Genomic DNA, 20206 nt, shown 5'->3' with positions numbered 1-20206 from the left:
GCATCACCTTCCTTCTTTACGTACTGAGTGCGTCTCCCCTTGTCCTGAGAGTCTGACTGCATGTGTAAGACCCCCGTGTGGTTTCTGAGCGGATCACAGCTACATACCTGCTACAGAAGGAAACCACGGAAGTTTGTATTCACATGAGTCTATTTTTATCTGCTATTTATGTATCAGAAAGACAGAAAGACAGTAGATTCTGCAAAGCCGGTTAGTAAAGCTAAAGTTTCAGCAGTTAAGAGCTCAAAATGTAAATCTTGTGGCACTTTTTAAAATCTGTTTCTTTACTCCGATATATTAAGCTGTACATTGACTTACATTCAAAGATTTCCAGAAGCAATAATATTTCTTGCCACTGGATGTCAGTGTGAGCAGCATGAGTCTCTAAAGGTCGTTCTGCCCCCTTGCAGCTCCTGCTCTGCCAGGAGAGAAGCTGCCTGCTCTCCTTGTGTTTGTGTGGCTCTGGGTCCTTCAGTGAGCTCACATTATCATAACTACAGTGCAGTTCTGCCCTATGATGGAGTCTAAACCAGGATTTACATGCCCCATGACTCACAGAGATATTGAGACAAGTTCCAGCTGAATGAAAGCTTCAGAAATAGAATACATGTTACACACATGTATAAACAGAAGCGGTAAAAACTGCTATATAATACATGTGATCATATTAAACCATGGTAATCTGTTAAGGTGGCCATAATAATTATATCAGATATATCCACCCATCCAGCCACCTGTTACCTGCCTGTCAAGTACGGGGTCGTATAAGGAGACTGGGGCTTGTTCCATACAGCGTAAGAGCACAAGGAAATGTTACTGTAATTCCATTTATCTGCCTTTTTTTGTAGGTACAGATCATTTTTACTGAATATGGAGTAAAATGAAAGGTTTTCTTTCAGTGAACTAATTAACATTAATAATTGACTTGTCAAAGCTGTGTATTTGTTCTGTCCTTTTGTGTGGGGATTCACTCACATGCCCTGGGACTGTGACCTGTGTCTCGTGTCACCTGAGTATAACATCTCCACTTCTGCTTATTGTTATTTGTATCCTTACATGCTTACATTTAAGCTGATTCAAAGCCAACAGCAAACAACAGAAATCTCTTCTATTATTTTAATCATACTTTCACTAAATGTGTGCTATACTGGTAAGTCTCTTTATGGCATCTCTGACTGGTGATTATCTTTTAAGAATTTTAGCTATGACTCTGCCTGTCAAAGGACCACTGGAGGTAGAGCATGGCACTTACAGTACTGGCTGTGGTGAGCAGGATCAGGGATTAGAGTGATGAACACGCAGACCTCCATCTTCATCAGGACAAACCAACTCTCCTCAGAGCAAATCTGAAACCCCGACCTTCACCTCTGAGCTTTCAGTTTGAGTCTCTTTGTATCATCCTGCCCCTCAGAGAGGACACGCCACCACCCACCAATCACACACGGAAACTCCCTATCAACGAAAACCCCATGTAGCTGCAGTAACAAATCAGAAGACTCATATTTTCATTTTCTCCATACAGTCAGTAGCAGTGATGTTAATCAGCACTCCTCCTCTTAGCAGTCTGCTTTGAGCCGTGGTTTTCTCATGATCAACCACAATGAGGGCCACCAGTTGCTGATGGGCGCTAACTGCCCTAATTCCGGGGCAGGATTGTCTTCCCCATTGCAGCTTGCAGTCTGTACTGGGGTGAAGTTGCTGGAGGAGGAAGAGGGAAAGCCAGCTGTGGATGTATGCAGGAATCTTGGAGGATAACTGCCTTGAAAGGACTTCAGCCTCCTTACTGACCCTCTTTTGCATATTCTTTCCATCTATTCGCCCATTTTCTGCACCACAGAAACACAGGGTGCCAGCCCATTGTAGGGGGTGTATACGCACACACACACACACACCTTTGGGTAATTTGGAACTCCGGTTTACCTTAGCATATTTTTGGGCTGTGGGGAGAAACCAGAAAATCCAGAGGAAACCCCACAACAACATGAGGAGAATGTGCAAACTCTACACACAAGTAGGGCCAGGGTGGAGACTCAAAGCTTGGTTTCCAGAGACTTGAGTCAACTGTGCTAAACACAGCACCTCTGTACTGCCCCCTCTTTAATTTTCTTCTTTCCTAAATGTGGATGGAAATGTCGATATACCAGGGTACTGGGGGAGGTCCCTGTGACTTTTTTTTTTATTATTAGTCTTAGGACTTGGGATCCCTTCTGGCAAATGTTCTGTGGAATCTCACCAAAGACTAGTTCAAAAGCTATAAATGAGGAAATGAGTAGATGTGGTGACTGGCAATGATCAATACTGTAAATCATACAGCCCTTGGGCCAGTCCCATTGTGATGGTCCCCAAGCTGGATGGATCCCTTTGGTTTTGCAACCGAGTGGTGTTCTGTTATTGGACTTCTGTGCAATGCATGGTTTGTCCATAACGAACACCATGTTCGAGCATAAGGGTGTCCATAAGTGGACATGGTACGAACATGCCCGGGGCTACAGGTCGATGATCGATTTTATAATCGTATCATCTGACCTGTGGCCTTATGTCTTGGACACTTGGGTAAAGAGAGGGGCAGAGCTGTCAACTGATCACCACCTGGTGGTGAGTTGGCTCAGGTGGTGGGGGAGGAAGCCGGTCAGACCTGGTAGGCCCAAACGTGTAGTGAGGGTCTGCTGGGAACATCTGGCAGAGGCTCCTGTCCGCCGGAGCTTTAACTCGCACCTCCAGCAGAATTCCAACTGCATACCGGGGGAGGTTGGGGACATTGAGTCTGAATGGACACTATTCCGGACCTTCATTGTGGAGGCGGCCGTACAGAGTTGTGGCTGCAGGGTGGTCGGTGCCAGTCGTGGCGGTAACCCCCGTACCCCATGGTGGACACCAGAAGTGAGGGGGGCCATCAAGCTGAAGAAGGAGGCCTACCGGGAATTATTAGTCCGGGGGTCTCCGGAGTCAGCAGACCGGTACCGGCAGGCCAAGCGGAATGCGGCTTGGGCGGTCACTGAAGCAAAAACCCGGGCGTGGGAGGAGTTCGGTGAGGACATGGAAAGTGACTTTCGGTTGGCCTCAAAAAGGTTCTGGCAAACCATCCGGAATATCAGGAAGGGGAAGCAGCTCCTGGTTCCTACTATTTATAGTGGGGGGGGGGGGGTGCTGTTAACCTCACCTGGGCACAGGAATACTTTGAGGACCTCTTCAACCCTGCCTCAGATACATCTGCGCACACTGCCTTTGAGACATCTGAGGGCACGGAGCCCGAGGGTGCTGGGGGGGGCTTGTCCATCACTGGGGCTGAGGTGGCCACGGTGGTTAAAGAGCTACGTGGTGGCCGGGCCCCGGGGGTGGACGAGATCCGCCCAGAGCACCTGAAGGCTCTGGATGTTGTGGGGCTGTCGTGGCTGACACGCCTTCTCAACAGTGCATGGAGGTCAGGGACAGTGCCGCTGGATTGGCAGACCGGGGTGGTGGTCCCCTTATTTAAGAAGGGGGACCGGAGGGTGTGTTCCAACTATAGGGGGATCACACTTCTCAGCCTCCCTGGGAAGGTCTATGCCAGGGTACTGGAGGGGAACACTGGACCAGCTTTATACCCTTGCAAGGGTACTGGAGGGGGCCTGGGAGTTTGCCTATCCAGTCTACATGTGTTTTGTGGATTTGGAAAAGGCTTACGACCGGGTACCCCGGGGTGCTCTGCGGGGGATGCTTCGGGAGTATAGGGTCCGGGATCCACTATTGTGCGAAGCGGCAGGGATGAGGATTAGCACCTCCAAGTCTGAGATCATGGTTCTCAGCCGGAAACGGGTGGATTGCCCTCTTCAGGTCAGGGAAGATGTACTGCCTCAAGTGGAGGAGTTTAAGTATCTCGGGGTCTTGTTCACGAGTGAGGGTAGGCGAAATCGGGAGCTGGATTGACGAATCAGAGCGGCGTCTACAGTTTTGCAGGCACTTAACCGGTTCGTCGTGGCTAAGAAAGAACTGAGCCAAAAAACAAAGCTCTCGATCTATTGGTCCATCTTCGTTCCTACCCTCACCTATGGTCATGAGTACCTAGTACCCTTTCGGTAATGACCGAAGAATGAGATCGCGAATACAGGCGGCCGAAATTAGGTTTCTCCGCAGGGTGTCTGGGCGCTCCCTTAGGGATAGGGTGAGAAGTTCGGATATCCGAGAGAGCCTCAGAGTAGAACCGCTGCTCCTCCACGTCGAAAGGAGCCAGTTGAGGTGGTTTGGACATCTGGTGCAGATGCCTCCTGGACGACTACCTAGAGAGGTTTTCCGTGCATGTCCTACAGGGAGGAGGCCCCGGGGCAGACCCAGGACTCGCTGGAGGGATTATATCTCTCGGCTGGCCTGGGAACGCCTCTGCATCCTTGCCGAGGAGCTGGTAGAGGTAGCTGGGGAGAGGGAGGTCTGGGTATCTCTCCTGAAGCTGCTACCCCCGTGACCCGAACCCCGGACAAGCAGAAGATGATGGATGGATGGATGGATGGTTTTGCAACATCATCTACCAGATGAATGAGGTTTCTTAGTTTGACAGCTACCTCATGTCAGAGGTGGATGAACTAGTGGAAGACCTGCTTAAAATCCAGCCTGGACCTCATGAAAGGGTAATCCTAGGTACCTCTCAGCCTGGCTGCCAGGGAGAAGATGGCCTTTAGTACCCACTGTGATCACTGGCAATTCTGTGTTCTCCCATTTGGGGTGCATGGGGCACCTGCTACCTTCTGGTGGCTGATAGACTTTGTGTTTCAGTGACATTGTTATAATGCAACAGCCTATCTAGAGAAATGAGAGCTGGGCAAAACATCTTGTTCACCTCCTGATCAGAAGCAGCCTACGCCAGGATAGTGAGGCCATGAAGCCCTTTCCCTGTCACTAAAAACCAGGTGCTGGCCTTCCTAGAAATGACTGGGTATTATCGCTGTTTTGGGCTTAACGTCCATGATGCCATGAAGGAGGCACCTGATTGGTTTTCAGATATTCTGTAGCATTCAAGCTATGCTGCACTTTTATCAGGGAGCCCAATGTGTGCCATGAATGTGCCCCACACCATCACACCACCACCCCCAGCCAGCAGTGCTGACAAACAGGCTGATTGACTCATAGACTCATGATGGTTTCTCCATACCCTGGTCCTCCCATCTCCATGCAACGGATTTAACTAAGATTAATTTCATGAGGTTGCTCAAGTGTTTATGTAATTTTCATATAAATGATTCTTCATATGAACATGCCTATAAATATTATCAGAAGAAACAGAAATGCGTAAAGATATTTTAAATAATTATGAAATTTTATTACAAAACATTTACAAATTAATGTTTTTTTACATACAATATATTTATTTCCTATTTTAATAAAATGAATAGATTATTTTGGACATAGTATGAAAACCTTAACGATTGATGAAATCGATACCTCATTCATGTGCGTGTGCTGGAGTTGGCCGTGTGGACTATGGTAGGGGTTCCCAGTCTGTGAAAAATATGTGATTTGTCTCATATTTCCATTCCCCATCTTAGAAAAACGGTGGTAATATAACAGACTGAACAGAAGAGGGTGTGAATTGAAGAACAGCAATGATCTAACAGCCTGTGAGCCAGAGGCAGTACATCTCCATCCAAACAGGGTCTCTGCATGGATGGGGAAGCTGATCCGCTGCTAATGTTAGTGGATCCTGAGGCTCATAAGTAATGAATGATGTTTTCTGGATCCTTTTAAAGTTGCACTTCCTGCTGATTTGTATAGTGGACATATTAGGTTCTTGCTTTGCTTGTAAGATGTTGTCTAGCTCTTGGTTTTGCACCAATACTGCTTACACTTGTACCTGGGCATCCATTGGAAGTTCAGTCTAGCTGCGCTTTTGCCCAATCAAATCCTTGACAGCTGTTCGTCACAGATGTGCTATTTGTCTCACTGAAACATCGCTTTGGACAAAAGTCTCTGCTAAATAAAATAAATGCAAATGTCTGACTAGCATAGTGAACACAGGACATTAATCAAGTAACAAAAACTACTTCTGTATAAGGACTACAGCTATTTAAGGCTTTAAAAATTAGGCAAAAATAAACATCTAAATGCCGTAATGGTGTTGTAAGTGATAACGATAAATATTTGTGGTTTGTCGCAGGCAGTAAACATTTGGAAGATATATTACACAGGTAGACAAAAGTTGTGACTTAACTTGTATTTAAATTAGTATATAAGAGCATATTTTTAAATTGACTTTATTTTAAATAAATACCGAAAGACCTTAAAAAAAAACATAAAATGTGAATAACAATGATACTGTGGTAGATGCTGCTTTCATGAAGCTCATTTGAAGAACAACTTCATGATTCTTTGGACAGGAGCTTCCTCAGGCAGGACTGTCAGTCCCTCCTCCCCCACATCATCATAGTCAGTCTGGTCGCAATTGAGGTTGCACGGGGGCCTGGAGCCTATTACTCAAAAATAATGAAAGATTATAAATATGCAAAAAGAAGCATACAGATGATCTAACCATCTGAGAGGAGCAATATGGAGAGACTTTGACCATTAGATGTGTATAAAGAGAGAATTACCTGGTAAAACATGTGGGCTCTGCTCTATACCCTCAACATCATCATAGTCCTCTGATGTGTCTCCTGTCACCATCAACCCTGAACCTGGAAAAAGAGAGACCTCAGTACACAGGAGCCAGTTGACTGTTACTGCTTGTCTCATTTGAAACAATTTACTCTGAAAAGTCCACAACATCATAACAATGTTTGTGGTTTTATACAAGCATTACATTCCAAATATTACAGTGCAAAAAAAAGTATGGTTGTAAATTAAATATGAAAGATTACTGAACATATAAATAACCATGGACCCATACGAGAAACATGGTGAATGTTATAATTTACCAAAGAAATGTCCTGAGTCCTGCCCAACAGTCCCAGCATCATCATAGTCTGCTGGTGTGTCTTTAATCACCAGATCCCCTGTATCAGACACAGAAAAGCTGCTTCTGTGTATCAGACATGCATCACTGTAGACTTTACTTAACTCAAATTATTATGCTGGTATAATTAATATTAGCCTTGGGGGACATCAAATATGCTTATAAGAATAAAGATATTCAATCTGATACTGAGATAAAATAAAATATAATATAAAATAAAATAATGAACTGAGGTAAACCAGGGTAAACACCCACCTGATAGATTATCAGCAATCTTTTCTGTAATGACAGCATCATCATCACCGTCCTTCACTTCTCTCTCTGATTTCTCTGAGGCAAAACATAATTGTTAAAGACTAATGATGCCCTTCATAGTGTTAAAAGAGGGTTCCTATTACTAAACATTAATTGTACCAAATTCACAGACCTCAGCCCCCTACCTGAGAGAAGGTCTCCTTCACTGTCCTCCACATCTTCATACCCAGAGGGCAGCTCCTCAGAGAGGACACTTCCTGTGAAGGAGAGAGACAGTCAGTCCTGTGCTCAGGGAGACTCTGCATGAAGTTTCCTCTGCTTATGTCTCTCAGACTGAGAAGACAGGATGTGTGGGGTTAGAGTAGCTAATGTTCATGCCCAGGCAAGCTGACTGACACTCATATTGTCCACATCCTCTTTCTCCCTATTGGCTGGTTTCTCTCTCACCCTCAGGGCTTTACAGCAATGCAGCTATGAGGCCCTCATGTGGTTTCTGAGCTCAAGTCACACGGTTTGAGATTAAAAATCAGCAGGGAGGACACAGATACACAGGCTGATACATGTTGTAGCACCGGCGGGGCGCATGTCCCAGCATGGAGAAAAGGTGCAGTTGTAATTAGCCCTTGTTGTGTTGTTGTTAATGGTTACCCGTGTCTTGTATGTACCCTGTCCGATCCCCGTGTGTATTTAGCTTACGTAAATCTCCCACCGCGTGCATCTTACAGTTCGGTGTCTGACAACCTTGTGTTTCCTGTGTTTAATTGGTTCGGTGTTTGTTGGGTGCCTGATGTAGTCCTTTTCAGGGCTGCCAATAAAGAGTGTGTTCTCCCTGGAAAGCGAGTCTCCCTGTCTCTCTGCTCCTGCGATGCCTCGGTCCACCCGACGCCACAATATTTTATTACAGAAACGTCATAAATTCGTATTAAAAATATACCTCTAATGGAAATTCACTGTTACCCCATTTTAATGTACATGTGTGTCCACATGAATATAAAAGTTTATTTTTCTGTTTCTGCGGAGGTCGAGGAGATGAACTCACCCTTGCGAGGGGCTCTGTAGGTCTCCCCCCTGGTCAGATTGTACTCTATCTCCTCATAAATGGCCTCGTGCAGAGGGGTGAGACCCTCCTGGTACAGAGCTGTGGAGGTGGACATACAGAGACACAGCTGACAGTCCAGGCTACATTTCTCACTCTAATCTAAAGCCCACATTTCCCATAAATCTGTGTATTATTATGGCTTATTAAATAATCATGGGAACAACAGTCTCCTTTGCTGGTGTATATGAAGTCTCTCCGTATTTGTCAGCAGTTGAGTAGCTCTTTGTTTCATTTTCTGTAGTTTTATCTCAATCCCACTCCATTATCAAATAAATCTAAGAACAAAATATTTGCAAATTAGGCTGTTCCTATAGGCTTATTCCCTATGTCACGTGACCCCTGACCCCCTGTCTGTCTATCACTAAAGCCAACAATGGAAAATGTAGAGAATAACACAAACTTCATATGAACCATTCAGATACACCATTCTTAATGTGAGTCACCCTACAGCTATATACTTCTGTACCTCTCTTCAGCACTCTGTTCTGGTACAACTGGACAGCTGTTATCACCAGCAGCAGGAAGAGAAGAGCTCCCAGTACCAGGAAGACCACAAAAGGAATGGAAAGGGGTACAACTGGAGGAGGAACTGACAGAGAGACTCAGTATAAAATGAGTCTGACAGTGCAGAATGATTGTACTAATTAAACATGCAAACATATCTTGTGCTGATTTTAGAAAATAACATGGTAGGAAATGAAAAGCCGTGATTGTAATAACTAAAACTTTATTGTTTTAAAAAAAATGGGGAACATCCATGTTCTGACCACTTGTGATGGTCAGGGCTGCAGAGTTACAGAAATATATTTCAATTTCTCCCCCATAAGAACTTATGCTATATAACAGAATATAAAAATGCTACCTTTTTTTGTTGTTGTGGATGTTGATGAAAACTCTGAAAGAGTAAATAGATATCTACTGTATATATAAACAGAATTAATCCTACATCTGATAAACCCCTCAGCATTATACATTAAATACATATAACTTCACCTGTAGTGGCCTTAAGCAGCGATGAACCTGTAAAATTGAAGCATTGAAGGTTATTGATAAATGTTCTGTGAGTTTTACATTTTTTTCCAGAATTGTATTTGTTCTAAAAGTCAAATGGCCATAATGTTGAGGTTACAGTCTGTCTGCAGCCCCAGTCCCACCTGCACAGGTAACACCAGCATCCTCCTTGTGGCTGCAGCTGCTCTGCTCCTGTAGAGAGTGAGGACAGTCCCACAGGTGGAGCTCATCACCCCTGCAGTTCATCTCATTCAGCCAAATGTTGCCGTTTCCTCGTTCAAAGGCAGAGTTCCCATGAGCCTCCAGTGCTGTCCCACAGCCCAGCTGTCTGCAGACCACCTGGGCGTCTCTCAGGTCCCAGGAGTCGTCACAGACCGTCCCCCAGGAGCCGTTATGCCACAGCTCCACCCTCCCTGAGCACTCGCTACTGCCCCCCCGCAGTCTCATGGGGGGGTGGCCTAGGGGGCAAGTAAAGACTGTGATTTATCAGCACTGCAGAAGGCAAAGGACACATGTGAGGATGACAGAGTTCAGTGAAGAGCTGCGACTGATTTCTCACTGATGTTACTGACTGACAAACACGTAACACTGGGCAGGTAATAACTGAACTTACGTGAACATGGTCTGTCCTTGGCAGCAGCAGAACATCCTTTCACAAGGAAAGAATGAAGAAAGAATTAATGAAAAGTTCTTATTGTTATGCAATATTAAGGAAATGAAAAATAAACTGTGTTAGCATGAAATCATGCAAAATAATAAACCTAAACACATTGTGGGCCAGTAAAGATACTGAACACAGTAAGTTACCTTCACAGGTGATCTGAGCCACTTCACCTTCATCACATTTATTGTCTCCCCAGTTAGAGGACGGGCACTGCCACAGTGTGGAGTCATGTGGGCGACATTTCAGGTAATCAAGCCAGTTTAGAGCACCTTTTAGCCGAGACTTTGCACTAAAAATACTCCGACTGTCTCCACAGTTGAGATGCTGACATATCAGGCTGGCTGTGTTTGTGTCCATTTGATTGAAGCACACATTTCCCCAGGTGCCATTGTAGAAAACCTCCAACTGCCCAGAGCAGCCTTCAGCTAGTCTGATCTCTTTAAAGTCTACAGGGAGTTAAAAGGAAATGATTTATATTCAGAGAGTACCACTGAAATTTTTGAAATGATACATAACTTGTAGATGTGGAATGAAACATTAAATTGCTTGCCTAAATGTTGGTCATTATTTAACTTATCAGAAGCCTTAACCTAAAGTAACATAAATGACAATTCGTTCCTGCTGTCAGTCTTTAGGTTCCATCATATCAGATTTGTTTCTCTTCATTAATATGAAGAGCCCTGATGTAAAATATTCACACCTGAACACACAACTCCTACATCCTCTTTATGGACACAGTCATTCTGTCCCCTCGATGCTGAAGGACAGTCCCACAGAGACGTCTCATTCCCCTCACAGTCCACCTCATCCAGCCAGATGGGTCCAGTTCCTGGTCCAAAGAAGGTGGGCACTGGGTCACGGAGAGCCGTCCCACACTGGAGCTGTCTGCACACCACCTGAGCATCCTTCGGGTCCCAGGAGTCTCCACACACTGTCCCCCAGGAGCCCTGGTGGAGCACCTCCAGCCTCCCTGCACAGCCCCCGGCATCACCCACCAGCCTGATGGACCTGTGCTCTGGGAGAAGGAGGTACAGAGGGAGGTTGTTTGCTTCTTGTCTTTCATGTCATAATTGCACATCCATCCTTCCATCCATCCATCCATCTGATGTCAGAGCTGTTTATATATAAGATGTTTTAGACTTCATCTTAAATGTGACTATCTAAATATGTGTTATCATTACTATTCTATACTCACTGGAACACTCTATGGACACCTGTGGACTAGAGCTGCAGTTCAGTCTCTGTGGATCACTGCAGTTCACCAGGTGAGATTCACTCCCAGAGCACTGATACCCTGTCAGACACACATCACTGTCCCCTGTCCCAGACTGGGAGGAGCTGTACAGCCTCACTGCAGAGCCACAGCCCAGCTGCCTGCAGACCACAGAGGTCTCCCTGAAGCTCCAGGAGTCCATGAGAACTCTGCTCCAGGTCAGCTGGTAGTAAACCTCCACCTGACCCTCACAGCCACTCTCTCCAGCCAGTCTCACTGTCCCATTGAGAGCTGAGAGAGATTTAGACCCTGTGGATAGATCAGTCACTGTCAGTGCTTGTCAGATGTGCATATTAGAAACACAGCTTTGACTCAGCTACTCTGCTTTCAATTAATTATTTTACAATCTGTTGAAGGTTTTGCTACTGATGTGAATATTTACCTTTTACTGGGTAAATAATATCACACATTCTTTTCTAAAGTTGGCAATAAAATTCTTACATAAACTGCTTTTAATCTTCAAGAGACCCACATTACTCACTGGCTTAAGTAGCATTAAACATCAAACAAGGGTGTCCTGATTTGTATAATCATAATGTATATTGGTTCATTATTCTTTAAAAAAAACAAATAACTAGTCCAATGTTTGAACAAGTGTCAGCTGTAGTACAGTCCTCACCCTCACAGATGAGTCCTGCATCCCGTCCATGAGAGCATGCAGCTCGACTCCATGAGGACACAGCACACTGGGAGAGGTGTGTCTCATTCCCCTGGCACTCAAACACATCAGCCCAGATGCGGCCCCTCCCCTCTCCAAACCAGGCCTGTCCTGGCACTGCCACAGCGCTCCCACACTGCAGCTGCTGACAGAGGACACTGGCTGGTCTCATATCCCAGGATGCATCACACACTGTCCCCCACTCACTGAGGTACTGCAGCTCCACCCTCCCGGAGCAGGAGTCAGGGCCGCCCACCAGCCTGGAGTCTGTGTACCCTGCAATCAGCATGGATGTGCAAAAACAGAGAAAGAAATAAGCAAATACAGAATATCACCATGTAGTAGCAATTTTTTATTTAATTTGGTGTGTTTATATTACTTCAGAGAAATAATAATCAGTAACATGTAATAATACTAGCAAATTGTCTAGTATCTATATGTTACTAAACCATTTCCCAGCACGGTAAATTAACTCACAGAAGCACTTCAGTCCCACGTCAGTCTCATGATTGCAGTTCTGTTCCTCTGTGGATGATCTCAAACACTGACCAAAATCAGGTTCATCCCCTTTGCAGTTAATCTTCTTTGACCACACCTGCCCGCCCCCCTTCCCAAATGCAGCCCCCCTGGGCTCCTCCATAGGGATCCCACAGCCCAGCTGCCGACACACAACCTTTGCATCCTGCAGGTCAAAGTCAGGATCACACACTGTGTACCCTGAGTCTCCAAGAGGAAATTCCAGTCTCCCAGAGCACAGATGAGGTCCTCCTGTCAGCTGCATTTCAAAATTTCCTTAAATTAAAAGTAAACAGAGATCAAAATGAAACAGATTTATAGACATCACAGAAGTAAAAGCAGCTACATTATTTCCTATGATAACCCTGTTGCAATGATAGTCTCCCCCTCGTAATCATAAGCATTAATCACTTTAAGGGCCAGCAGTGTTTAAGGAGTCCTTCTGTTATGGGTCCCTGTGCATGTGCACATCCCAAAGATGGACCCTGACAATAACCCAGAGCCGTTCCTAGACACGTCTGAGCAGATGGCTGCTGCATGCCAGTGGCTGCACACTGACTGGTCTTTCCTTCACCTTTGCTCAGCTGTAGTCAGAGGTTCTCTGCACTGAAGACATCAGGGGACAGGTGGCCCTGTGGTTTCGGCTATCGGTGATGTCGTTCAGGTTACTGACCCTGATGGAGTCGCTACATTAGTGTCAGGAGCAGGACAAGGTAACCTGCACATGGGGAGTAAGGCTGGTGGTGTGTTTCCCTGAGTGTGGCTTTTGTTACTGTTGGTCCAGCATAAGACTGTGTATAGGAGGGGGTGGTCAGACTAGTCGCCTCACTAAACACCTTTGGTGGTGAGGTTAGGGTCCCATTCTCTGCTGTGGGTCACTGGCTGCACCTTAGCAGTGTCAATAAACAATATCCTAATAATAATAATAATAAGAGGATAATAATGTATTCGCCTACATTTCATAATAGTATAAAATACTACAATTAATCACTGTTTTAAGCACATTGAAAGCTTCCTGCTAAATCAGAGCAAACATAAGAATAGAATCAGGCTTCACAGGCTCTCTGTGTTTCTGTGTATAAAATACAGCTGAACTTCCTGTAATATTTATTACCTTTTTCTCTTTGTCAGCATGGATTAAAAACCATGTGGCCATGAGCTAATGGAGGCTATAGTGTCTAGGAACAACACGTTTGAATAAATATCTTGTGAATTTTAAGAATGTCAGGTAATTTTGTTTACTATTTTGATTTTGCTGAGTTGCTGACCATATCTATTTGTGGTGTGTTTCTCCTTCATCAAAGAAAACCAAAAATTAAAGCACACAGATTTTACTCTGACAGGCTTGCAGTAATTGATTAATCACACCATTTATCTATTTGCCTGGCATCCCGCCCAGGGTGTCCCCCTGCCTTGTGCCCTGTGCTGCCTGGGATCGGCTCCAAGCCCCCGCCAGCTTCACCAGGATAAGCAATTAGTTAGAAGGCAGAAGATTTAATTTATTTAGTGGGCCAAAAATTATGATATATTTTTTTTCTTAATAAAAGTTTAATAAATGTACGCAATAGAATATAAAACTAGTCTGTGTGACAAATAACTCTTTAAAGCCTCTAATGGTGATTTCTCCTCTGCACATAATCTCACAAGTTATACCATTATAATTTATGAACATAAATAAATATAAAACTAAGACCCACTGAGTCATTCTAAACTGACATTCAAAGTAACACACAGAGCTGCACTATTAAAAGCTTTTCTGAGAGACTTTTTAATATTTGTTTCTTAATTAAAAGTGAGCAAACTGACTTTGTGCAGCATGTTTACTGATCAGTACATGTGTCCTACCTGAGCAGACGACTCCAGCATCATATTCATGACGACATTGCTGAAGTATCCGTTCATTCTGTCCACAGTCCTTCAGTGTCGACTCTGACCCTCCACAGGACACAACAGCCATCCAGATGCTCCCTGTTCCTGCTCCAAAGTAACCATATTGTGGTGCTGCTACAGCATCTCCACAGAACATCTGCTTACACACCACTGCAGCATCCTTCATATCCCAGTCAAAACCACACACTGTGCCCCACTGTCCTTGATGGAGAACCTCCACTCTCCCAGCACAGGGACCGTCGCCACCCACCAGCCTGACGTCACTGTCTGGAAGCGCGAGACAGTCACTGTAAGTCACTGCAGTTCAGTGTCACACTCATACGGTATATGACACATGATATAAGCTTCACATTCACAGCTATTAAAAAATAAATCAAATTAAAACAGTCAAACTGGGTGCCTGGTTAGTTAATATGTGACGGAAGATCTGGCGGTTAAACGCTCTAAAAATGATTTATGTCTAATAACCAGGCGCGTTTATAACACAGCTGTTTCATCTCCTGCCCCCCTTTTGCCCAAAATATTGAAAAGTGTTTCCTTGTAAAGGCACCGTGGACTTTTTGTTCTTTTAACCCAGTAACCGCCCCCCCCCCTACCCCTAGCCAGCAACTTTTCCCGGCAAGCAACCAGGCGCGTGCACAGAGGGGTGCCTGACATCCTGCCCCCCTTTCTCCTAAATATTAAGTGCCTCCCTTCATCCCATTTTATGCTTTTTGACCCCCCCCAAAAAAAGAAAAGAAAAAAAAGTCTCTGCTTGGCTCGATAATAACCGACGGGGATCCCAGCCGCGGACCGGATCACGTTGTGCCAAAATACCACGTAAATCTCGGCGAGAAATATTTAATAACTTTACGTTCCCATTTTTTTCCAGATGCGATCAGATCGCTGGCTGGTCTAGGGTCGTTAAAAAGACGCGGCCTTTAAGTTTAATTTATATTTTATGTTTGTCAATGAACCAGCGTCCAGCTTTCCGCGGACCGGAGCCTGCCGACGCTTTGTAATAATCTGCTAGAAGGACGGAGAAGCTTTATGACAAAGATGTGATTGCTCGATACAAATAAAAAGTATTTTTATTTTTAATCACAATTATGAATTATGACAATTTAAATGATAAAAAAAATTGCTATGACTACTTTGGTATAATTAATGTAAATTTCTGGACATATAAGTAGCAAACATATTCTTCATATTTTATTTATAGTCGTATTTCATTATAGGCCAATTCCGTAAATTTCATTAATAAATCATTGATCAAAAATTATTCTGTAATTATAATTTTTATGAATAATGCAGTTTTGATATACTGTAGCTCTAATGTTCTATCCTTTTTACTTATAGGTGTATTGAACTTCATAAAATATAAAACTGTCCTTAGTCTCAGTTTAGAAAAACCAGTAATATAGTATTACACACTGATTATGAGTTAATTGTATGAAATATACAATTAATCAGATCAAGTCAAAGCATTAACATATTACACTTACATTTAAACTGAAATTTTCCTTGGTGCATCTTTAATGCCGATTCTGATAGGCCTACAGGGGTAATAGTTCTGTAGAGGCCATAACAGATGTATGTAAAAAATGTGCTTATGAACCCATAATTGTTTTTAAGAATACTGAGTGCCATGTTACTGTGTAAAATCGGATTATAAATTTTTCATTTCGGCATTATTAAGAAATGTAGTCTGTTACCACAGTAGCAAAAATCCAAAGTGGAATACGCAGCTGCGATAATTTTTTTTTATAAAATTCAAAGCAATTAGTGTTTTTGGTAATTTTTAAAAAAGGATATAGTTTATATTTTAAATGAGCAATTTATTCCTGAATATAGTCCAGACACTTAAATTATTTCAAAATCTGACAGTGATTATAATGATGTATTACCATTATTAGTAAATGTTATATATAATCAGGGTCAGAGTACTGGGCACCTTTCAGTTTGTTTGTTTTTAACACACAGCACAAAGACCCTGCATGCAATAAACCACAAATATTTCAGACCCAAATAATGACCCTTGACCTCTGCTGGCTGAGAGTGGACCACTGGAGCAGAGGAAGATCATGGTACTTACTGGCTGTGGTGAGCAGAAGCAGGCATGAGAGAAGGAGGATGAACAGGCAGATCTCCATCTTCATCAGGACAAACCAGCTCTCCCCAGAGCTGAGACTCCAACCTTCACCTCTGAGCTCTCAGCGAGGGTCTTTATACAATCCTGCCCCTCAGAGTGAACACGCCCCCACCCACCAATCACACTCAGCACTGCCTTATCAGAGGAACTACAGGAAAACATCAAACAGGCCCAGTGACAAATCAGAGGGCTCTAAGCTCATTTTCTCCAAATATACACACACAGTAGTGGTGATGTGAGTCGGGACTCCTCCTCTCAGCAGTAAACCTGCCCAGATGATGAAATAAAGTATAATCAGTAGGAAAGCAACAGGCTTTACTAGGAACCAATAATAGAAATTTGATATATTTATAAATGTCACCATATTTTGGACAGACTGCTGCTTCCTTTGTCAGACTGAGCCAGGATATTTTTCCTGGGAACAGAGGACACACTTTTTTAGTTGCTGTAATTGCTTAGTGCTGTACAGCGCTTTGTGATCACTTGTCTATGAAAGACGCTTTACAAATAAATTTTACTTGCTAACAATTTACAGAGAGCAGTAAATTAACATATGGAATTAAACCTACACATACACACAGAACCACTAACTTAACTGGATCTTACACCCTTACCCATCACATTTCATAGTATAAGAAACTGATGTTCAGCGGTAAGATGCTTATTTTACTGCCACATTTCTGAATAATGGCAGATATTTACATACTTAAAAATTGAATTTACCCACAAGTGTAGTTACAAGTCAAGTGGCTCACTAGGCACTGCTCCAGTCTCACACTCGCAGGGTTGGAGGTCCCCCCCCCCCCCCCCCCCGATGTATGTGTGTGGAGTTTGCATGTTCTCACTGTGTCCGTGTCTCCAGTTTCCTTCCTCAGTCCAAAAACATGCAGTTAGGTTAACTGGTGACACTAAGCTGCCCATAGTGTGTGTCTGTGCGCCCTGTGACTGACTGGCATCCTGCCCAGGGTGCCCCCTGCCTCATCCTTCCTGTGTGGGTCCCAGGCTCACTGCAGCCCTGTGCTGGATAATGGTTATGGAAGATTGACAGACAGACATATTGAACTTTGGGATCCGGGTCCTAGAGTTCCCACCTGATATCCAAAATATTCAGGTAAATTGGCTGTGAGGTTTCATTATTGTGTGAGTGAGTGACTGTGTGTACATCTGAGTGTCTGGAGTCTGGTCCATGCTGTACCTCCCTGTCTTACTCATTCTTTCAGGGATTTAATGTTAATCAGTTAATAATTACTATAGATTGATAGACTGAACTCTTTCTCCTGGTCAGTGTTGCTGGAATTTGAAGTATGCTTGTACTCAGACTCAAAGTATTTGAATCCAATGTATGTTTATTTCATTTCTCATGAATAACAATACAAAGATATGGTATTTAATAAAGGATAATGTCCATTTTAAGAAGAGAAACAGATGAATTTACAGAAACTATACTATTGATGCGGTTTATATAAAATATGAAGCCAATGTGGCCCTTTTATGAGAACCTTTGGCCAGGAGCTTCCTCAGGCAGGACTGTCAGTCCCTCCTCCCCCACATCATCATAGTCAGTCTGGTCGGGTTCAGGGGGGCCGTCCCCAGGGGGCAGTGTGGTCAAGGCTCTCTCACCTACAGGGACAGAGGAGGGGACACAGGTTAGTGAGACTGAATATAAATGAGAGTCACTATATTTATGAGTAAATAATGTTTATTGGGGAAGTGATTTGCATATAGAGCATGATCTGTAACTGATGTCTTTGATTGAGAAATAGCACATAAAAATAAAACTTATATAACCATCTGAGAGGAACACTGTGGTGTGACAGGCTGTGATTCACTGCATTACTTCTGTGTAAGAGAAACTGACCCTGTATAACATGTGGACCCTGCTCTATACCATCTACATCATCATAGTCCTCTGCTGTGTCTCCTGTCACCATCAACGCTGAACCTGAAACAGTAAAGATAGTTTAGTGTAATTATGGTACATTAGCCTGATGTGAAACAAACTGCCTGAGTTCTGCTCAGCAGTATCCCCATCATCCTCTGTGGGTCTTTTCTCACAAGCTTCCTTGTCACAGTATGAAAAACCAGCCATATTCCAATGAATCATGCAGTACAGGATCAGGGTAAGACTGGAGCCTATCACAGGTGGCGTAGGGCACATGGCAGGGGTAACAGCCAGAACAGGGTACCAATCCATCACAGGACACAAAAACAACAAGACATTATGGGCAATTTAGAGACAACGGTTTGCCTAAATGCATGATATTGGACTGCAGGAGGAAACCGGAGTGTCCAGAAGAGACTGGTGTAGCTGCAGCAAGAGAATCGAAACTGGGGGCAGGATTTAACCCCCCTACACTGGAGGTGGGAGGTGACAATGCTACACATGCAGCTACAACTGAACTGTTTATTTAATGTGTCTGCATGACATTGTAATAAGCATGTAATAAGAGGTTAAAAGATATACTGAGTAGGAACAAAGCACTGGGATAAACCAGACTAAAATACACAGATCCACATAATACACCATCAGAAATCTTCTCCACAAAGACAGAATCACTGTACTGCTCTATCATCTCCTCTCCTTCTGGTTCCCTTGAGGTAAACTGTGATTCTAACAGACCTACAAAGTAACTTTCACTAGTTTTGTAACAATGAAGAATAGATTATGTGCTTCTTCCAGAATCCCACTGTAAGCATTGCCCTAACCCCACATCCACAGACCTCAGCCCCCTACCTGAGAGAGGGTCTCCCTCATTGTCCTCCACATCTTCATACCCAGAGGGCAGCTCCTCAGAGAGGACACATCCTGTGAAGCAGAAAGTCCATCCTGTGCTCAGGGAGACGCTGCATGAAGTTTCCTCTGCTGATGCCTCTCAGACTGAGAGGAGACAGGATGTGTGGGGTTAGAGCAGCTAATGCTCACACCCACACAAGCAAACTGACAGTCTTACCAGCAACATCCTCTTCCTCCTTATTGGCTGGTTTCTCTCTCTCCCTGAGGGCTTTACAGCTATGCAGCAATGAGGCCCCCATGTGGTGTCTGAGCTCAATCACATGGTTAGATAAAAATAAATTTAGTTAAATATACAGATAAAAAAGCTGCTTGATAGACTTTTACCTGCAGTGACATCATAAAGTCAGATCAGAAATATGCAATATTGGAAACACTGATTGCCGTCCTGTCCAAGGTGTTCCCCTGCCTAGTGCCCTATGCTGCCTGGGAAAGGTTCCAGGTTCGCTGTCAGATTAGTGGTATGGAAGATGGGTGGATGGATGAGCACAGGGGTCTCAGGACACTGATGGAGTATGTTGTTCCATTCTTCCAAGACTGAAACAGGAAGTAGTTTGTGTGTCAGGTGTGCTGATGTTTAGAGGGTCTGCTGCTGCTGTCCTGGTGCCTCTGTGGCTGTAAACACAGAGCAGACAGCAGTGTGAGCCCTGAGTAAATAATGAGAGCTGTCCTTCAGCACCATCCTCACCAGCCCCAGTCAATGGGGGAGCTGAGCTGTGTGCTTATTTCAGTACATTTACATATATAAATACTGAACATACAACTGTGTCTGTTTATGTACCTACTTCCAGTATCAGTCAAATTAAAAGCACAATAACATTAATCATGACCAAACACAGAACAGAATAGTGACACTTCATTAGTCCCTGTAGGGAAATTCTCTTTTTGCCTACCCCACCTTGCGCTCCGTGAGACACACAGACAGCAGTGTTTCTAAGTTTCAGGAGACATACAAGCAACCTCACCCCTGAAAACAAGCCCAAAATAAGCCCACTGTGC

General features: G+C 44.0%; 2 protein-coding genes across 8 annotated transcripts in view; both read right to left on the bottom strand.

Moving 5' to 3' along the window:
• Positions 1-6516: 6516 nt before the first annotated feature.
• On the bottom strand, positions 6517-16672 carry LOC140588296 (antigen WC1.1-like). 7 transcript variants are annotated; one of them, XM_072710243.1, is made up of 17 exons: positions 16360-16666; positions 14241-14552; positions 12357-12671; positions 11841-12155; positions 11144-11470; positions 10649-10963; positions 10092-10394; positions 9898-9933; positions 9428-9742; positions 9267-9293; positions 9136-9168; positions 8740-8862; positions 8214-8312; positions 7360-7431; positions 7175-7240; positions 6882-6959; positions 6517-6641 (listed from the first exon to the last, which is right to left on the bottom strand). In XM_072710243.1, exons 1-17 carry the CDS (start codon positions 16421-16423, stop codon positions 6532-6534), a joined length of 2910 nt encoding a protein of 969 aa, XP_072566344.1. In that variant the 5' UTR covers positions 16424-16666; the 3' UTR covers positions 6517-6531. The 7 variants fall into 7 exon arrangements, with proteins under 7 accessions (XP_072566344.1, XP_072566343.1, XP_072566348.1 ...); XM_072710242.1 differs by having other exon boundaries at positions 7175-7249; positions 16360-16663; XM_072710247.1 differs by lacking the exon at positions 6882-6959 and having other exon boundaries at positions 7175-7249; positions 16360-16672.
• Positions 16673-17742: 1070 nt separating this feature from the next.
• The window catches only part of LOC140588298 (antigen WC1.1-like), a 90122-nt gene continuing 87658 nt past the window's right edge, over positions 17743-20206 (bottom strand). Inside the window, exon 14 of the mRNA XM_072710256.1 lies at positions 17743-18036. Within this exon, the coding sequence (XP_072566357.1) occupies positions 17906-18036 (131 nt within the window). The 3' untranslated portion in view covers positions 17743-17905. The remainder of the gene's footprint in view (positions 18037-20206) is intronic.

The sequence above is a fragment of the Paramormyrops kingsleyae genome, chromosome 3, assembly GCF_048594095.1.
Source record: "Paramormyrops kingsleyae isolate MSU_618 chromosome 3, PKINGS_0.4, whole genome shotgun sequence".
NCBI lineage: Eukaryota > Metazoa > Chordata > Actinopteri > Osteoglossiformes > Mormyridae > Paramormyrops > Paramormyrops kingsleyae.
Note: the sequence above shows the minus strand (reverse complement) of the source record. Positions and strands in the feature narration are given on the sequence as shown.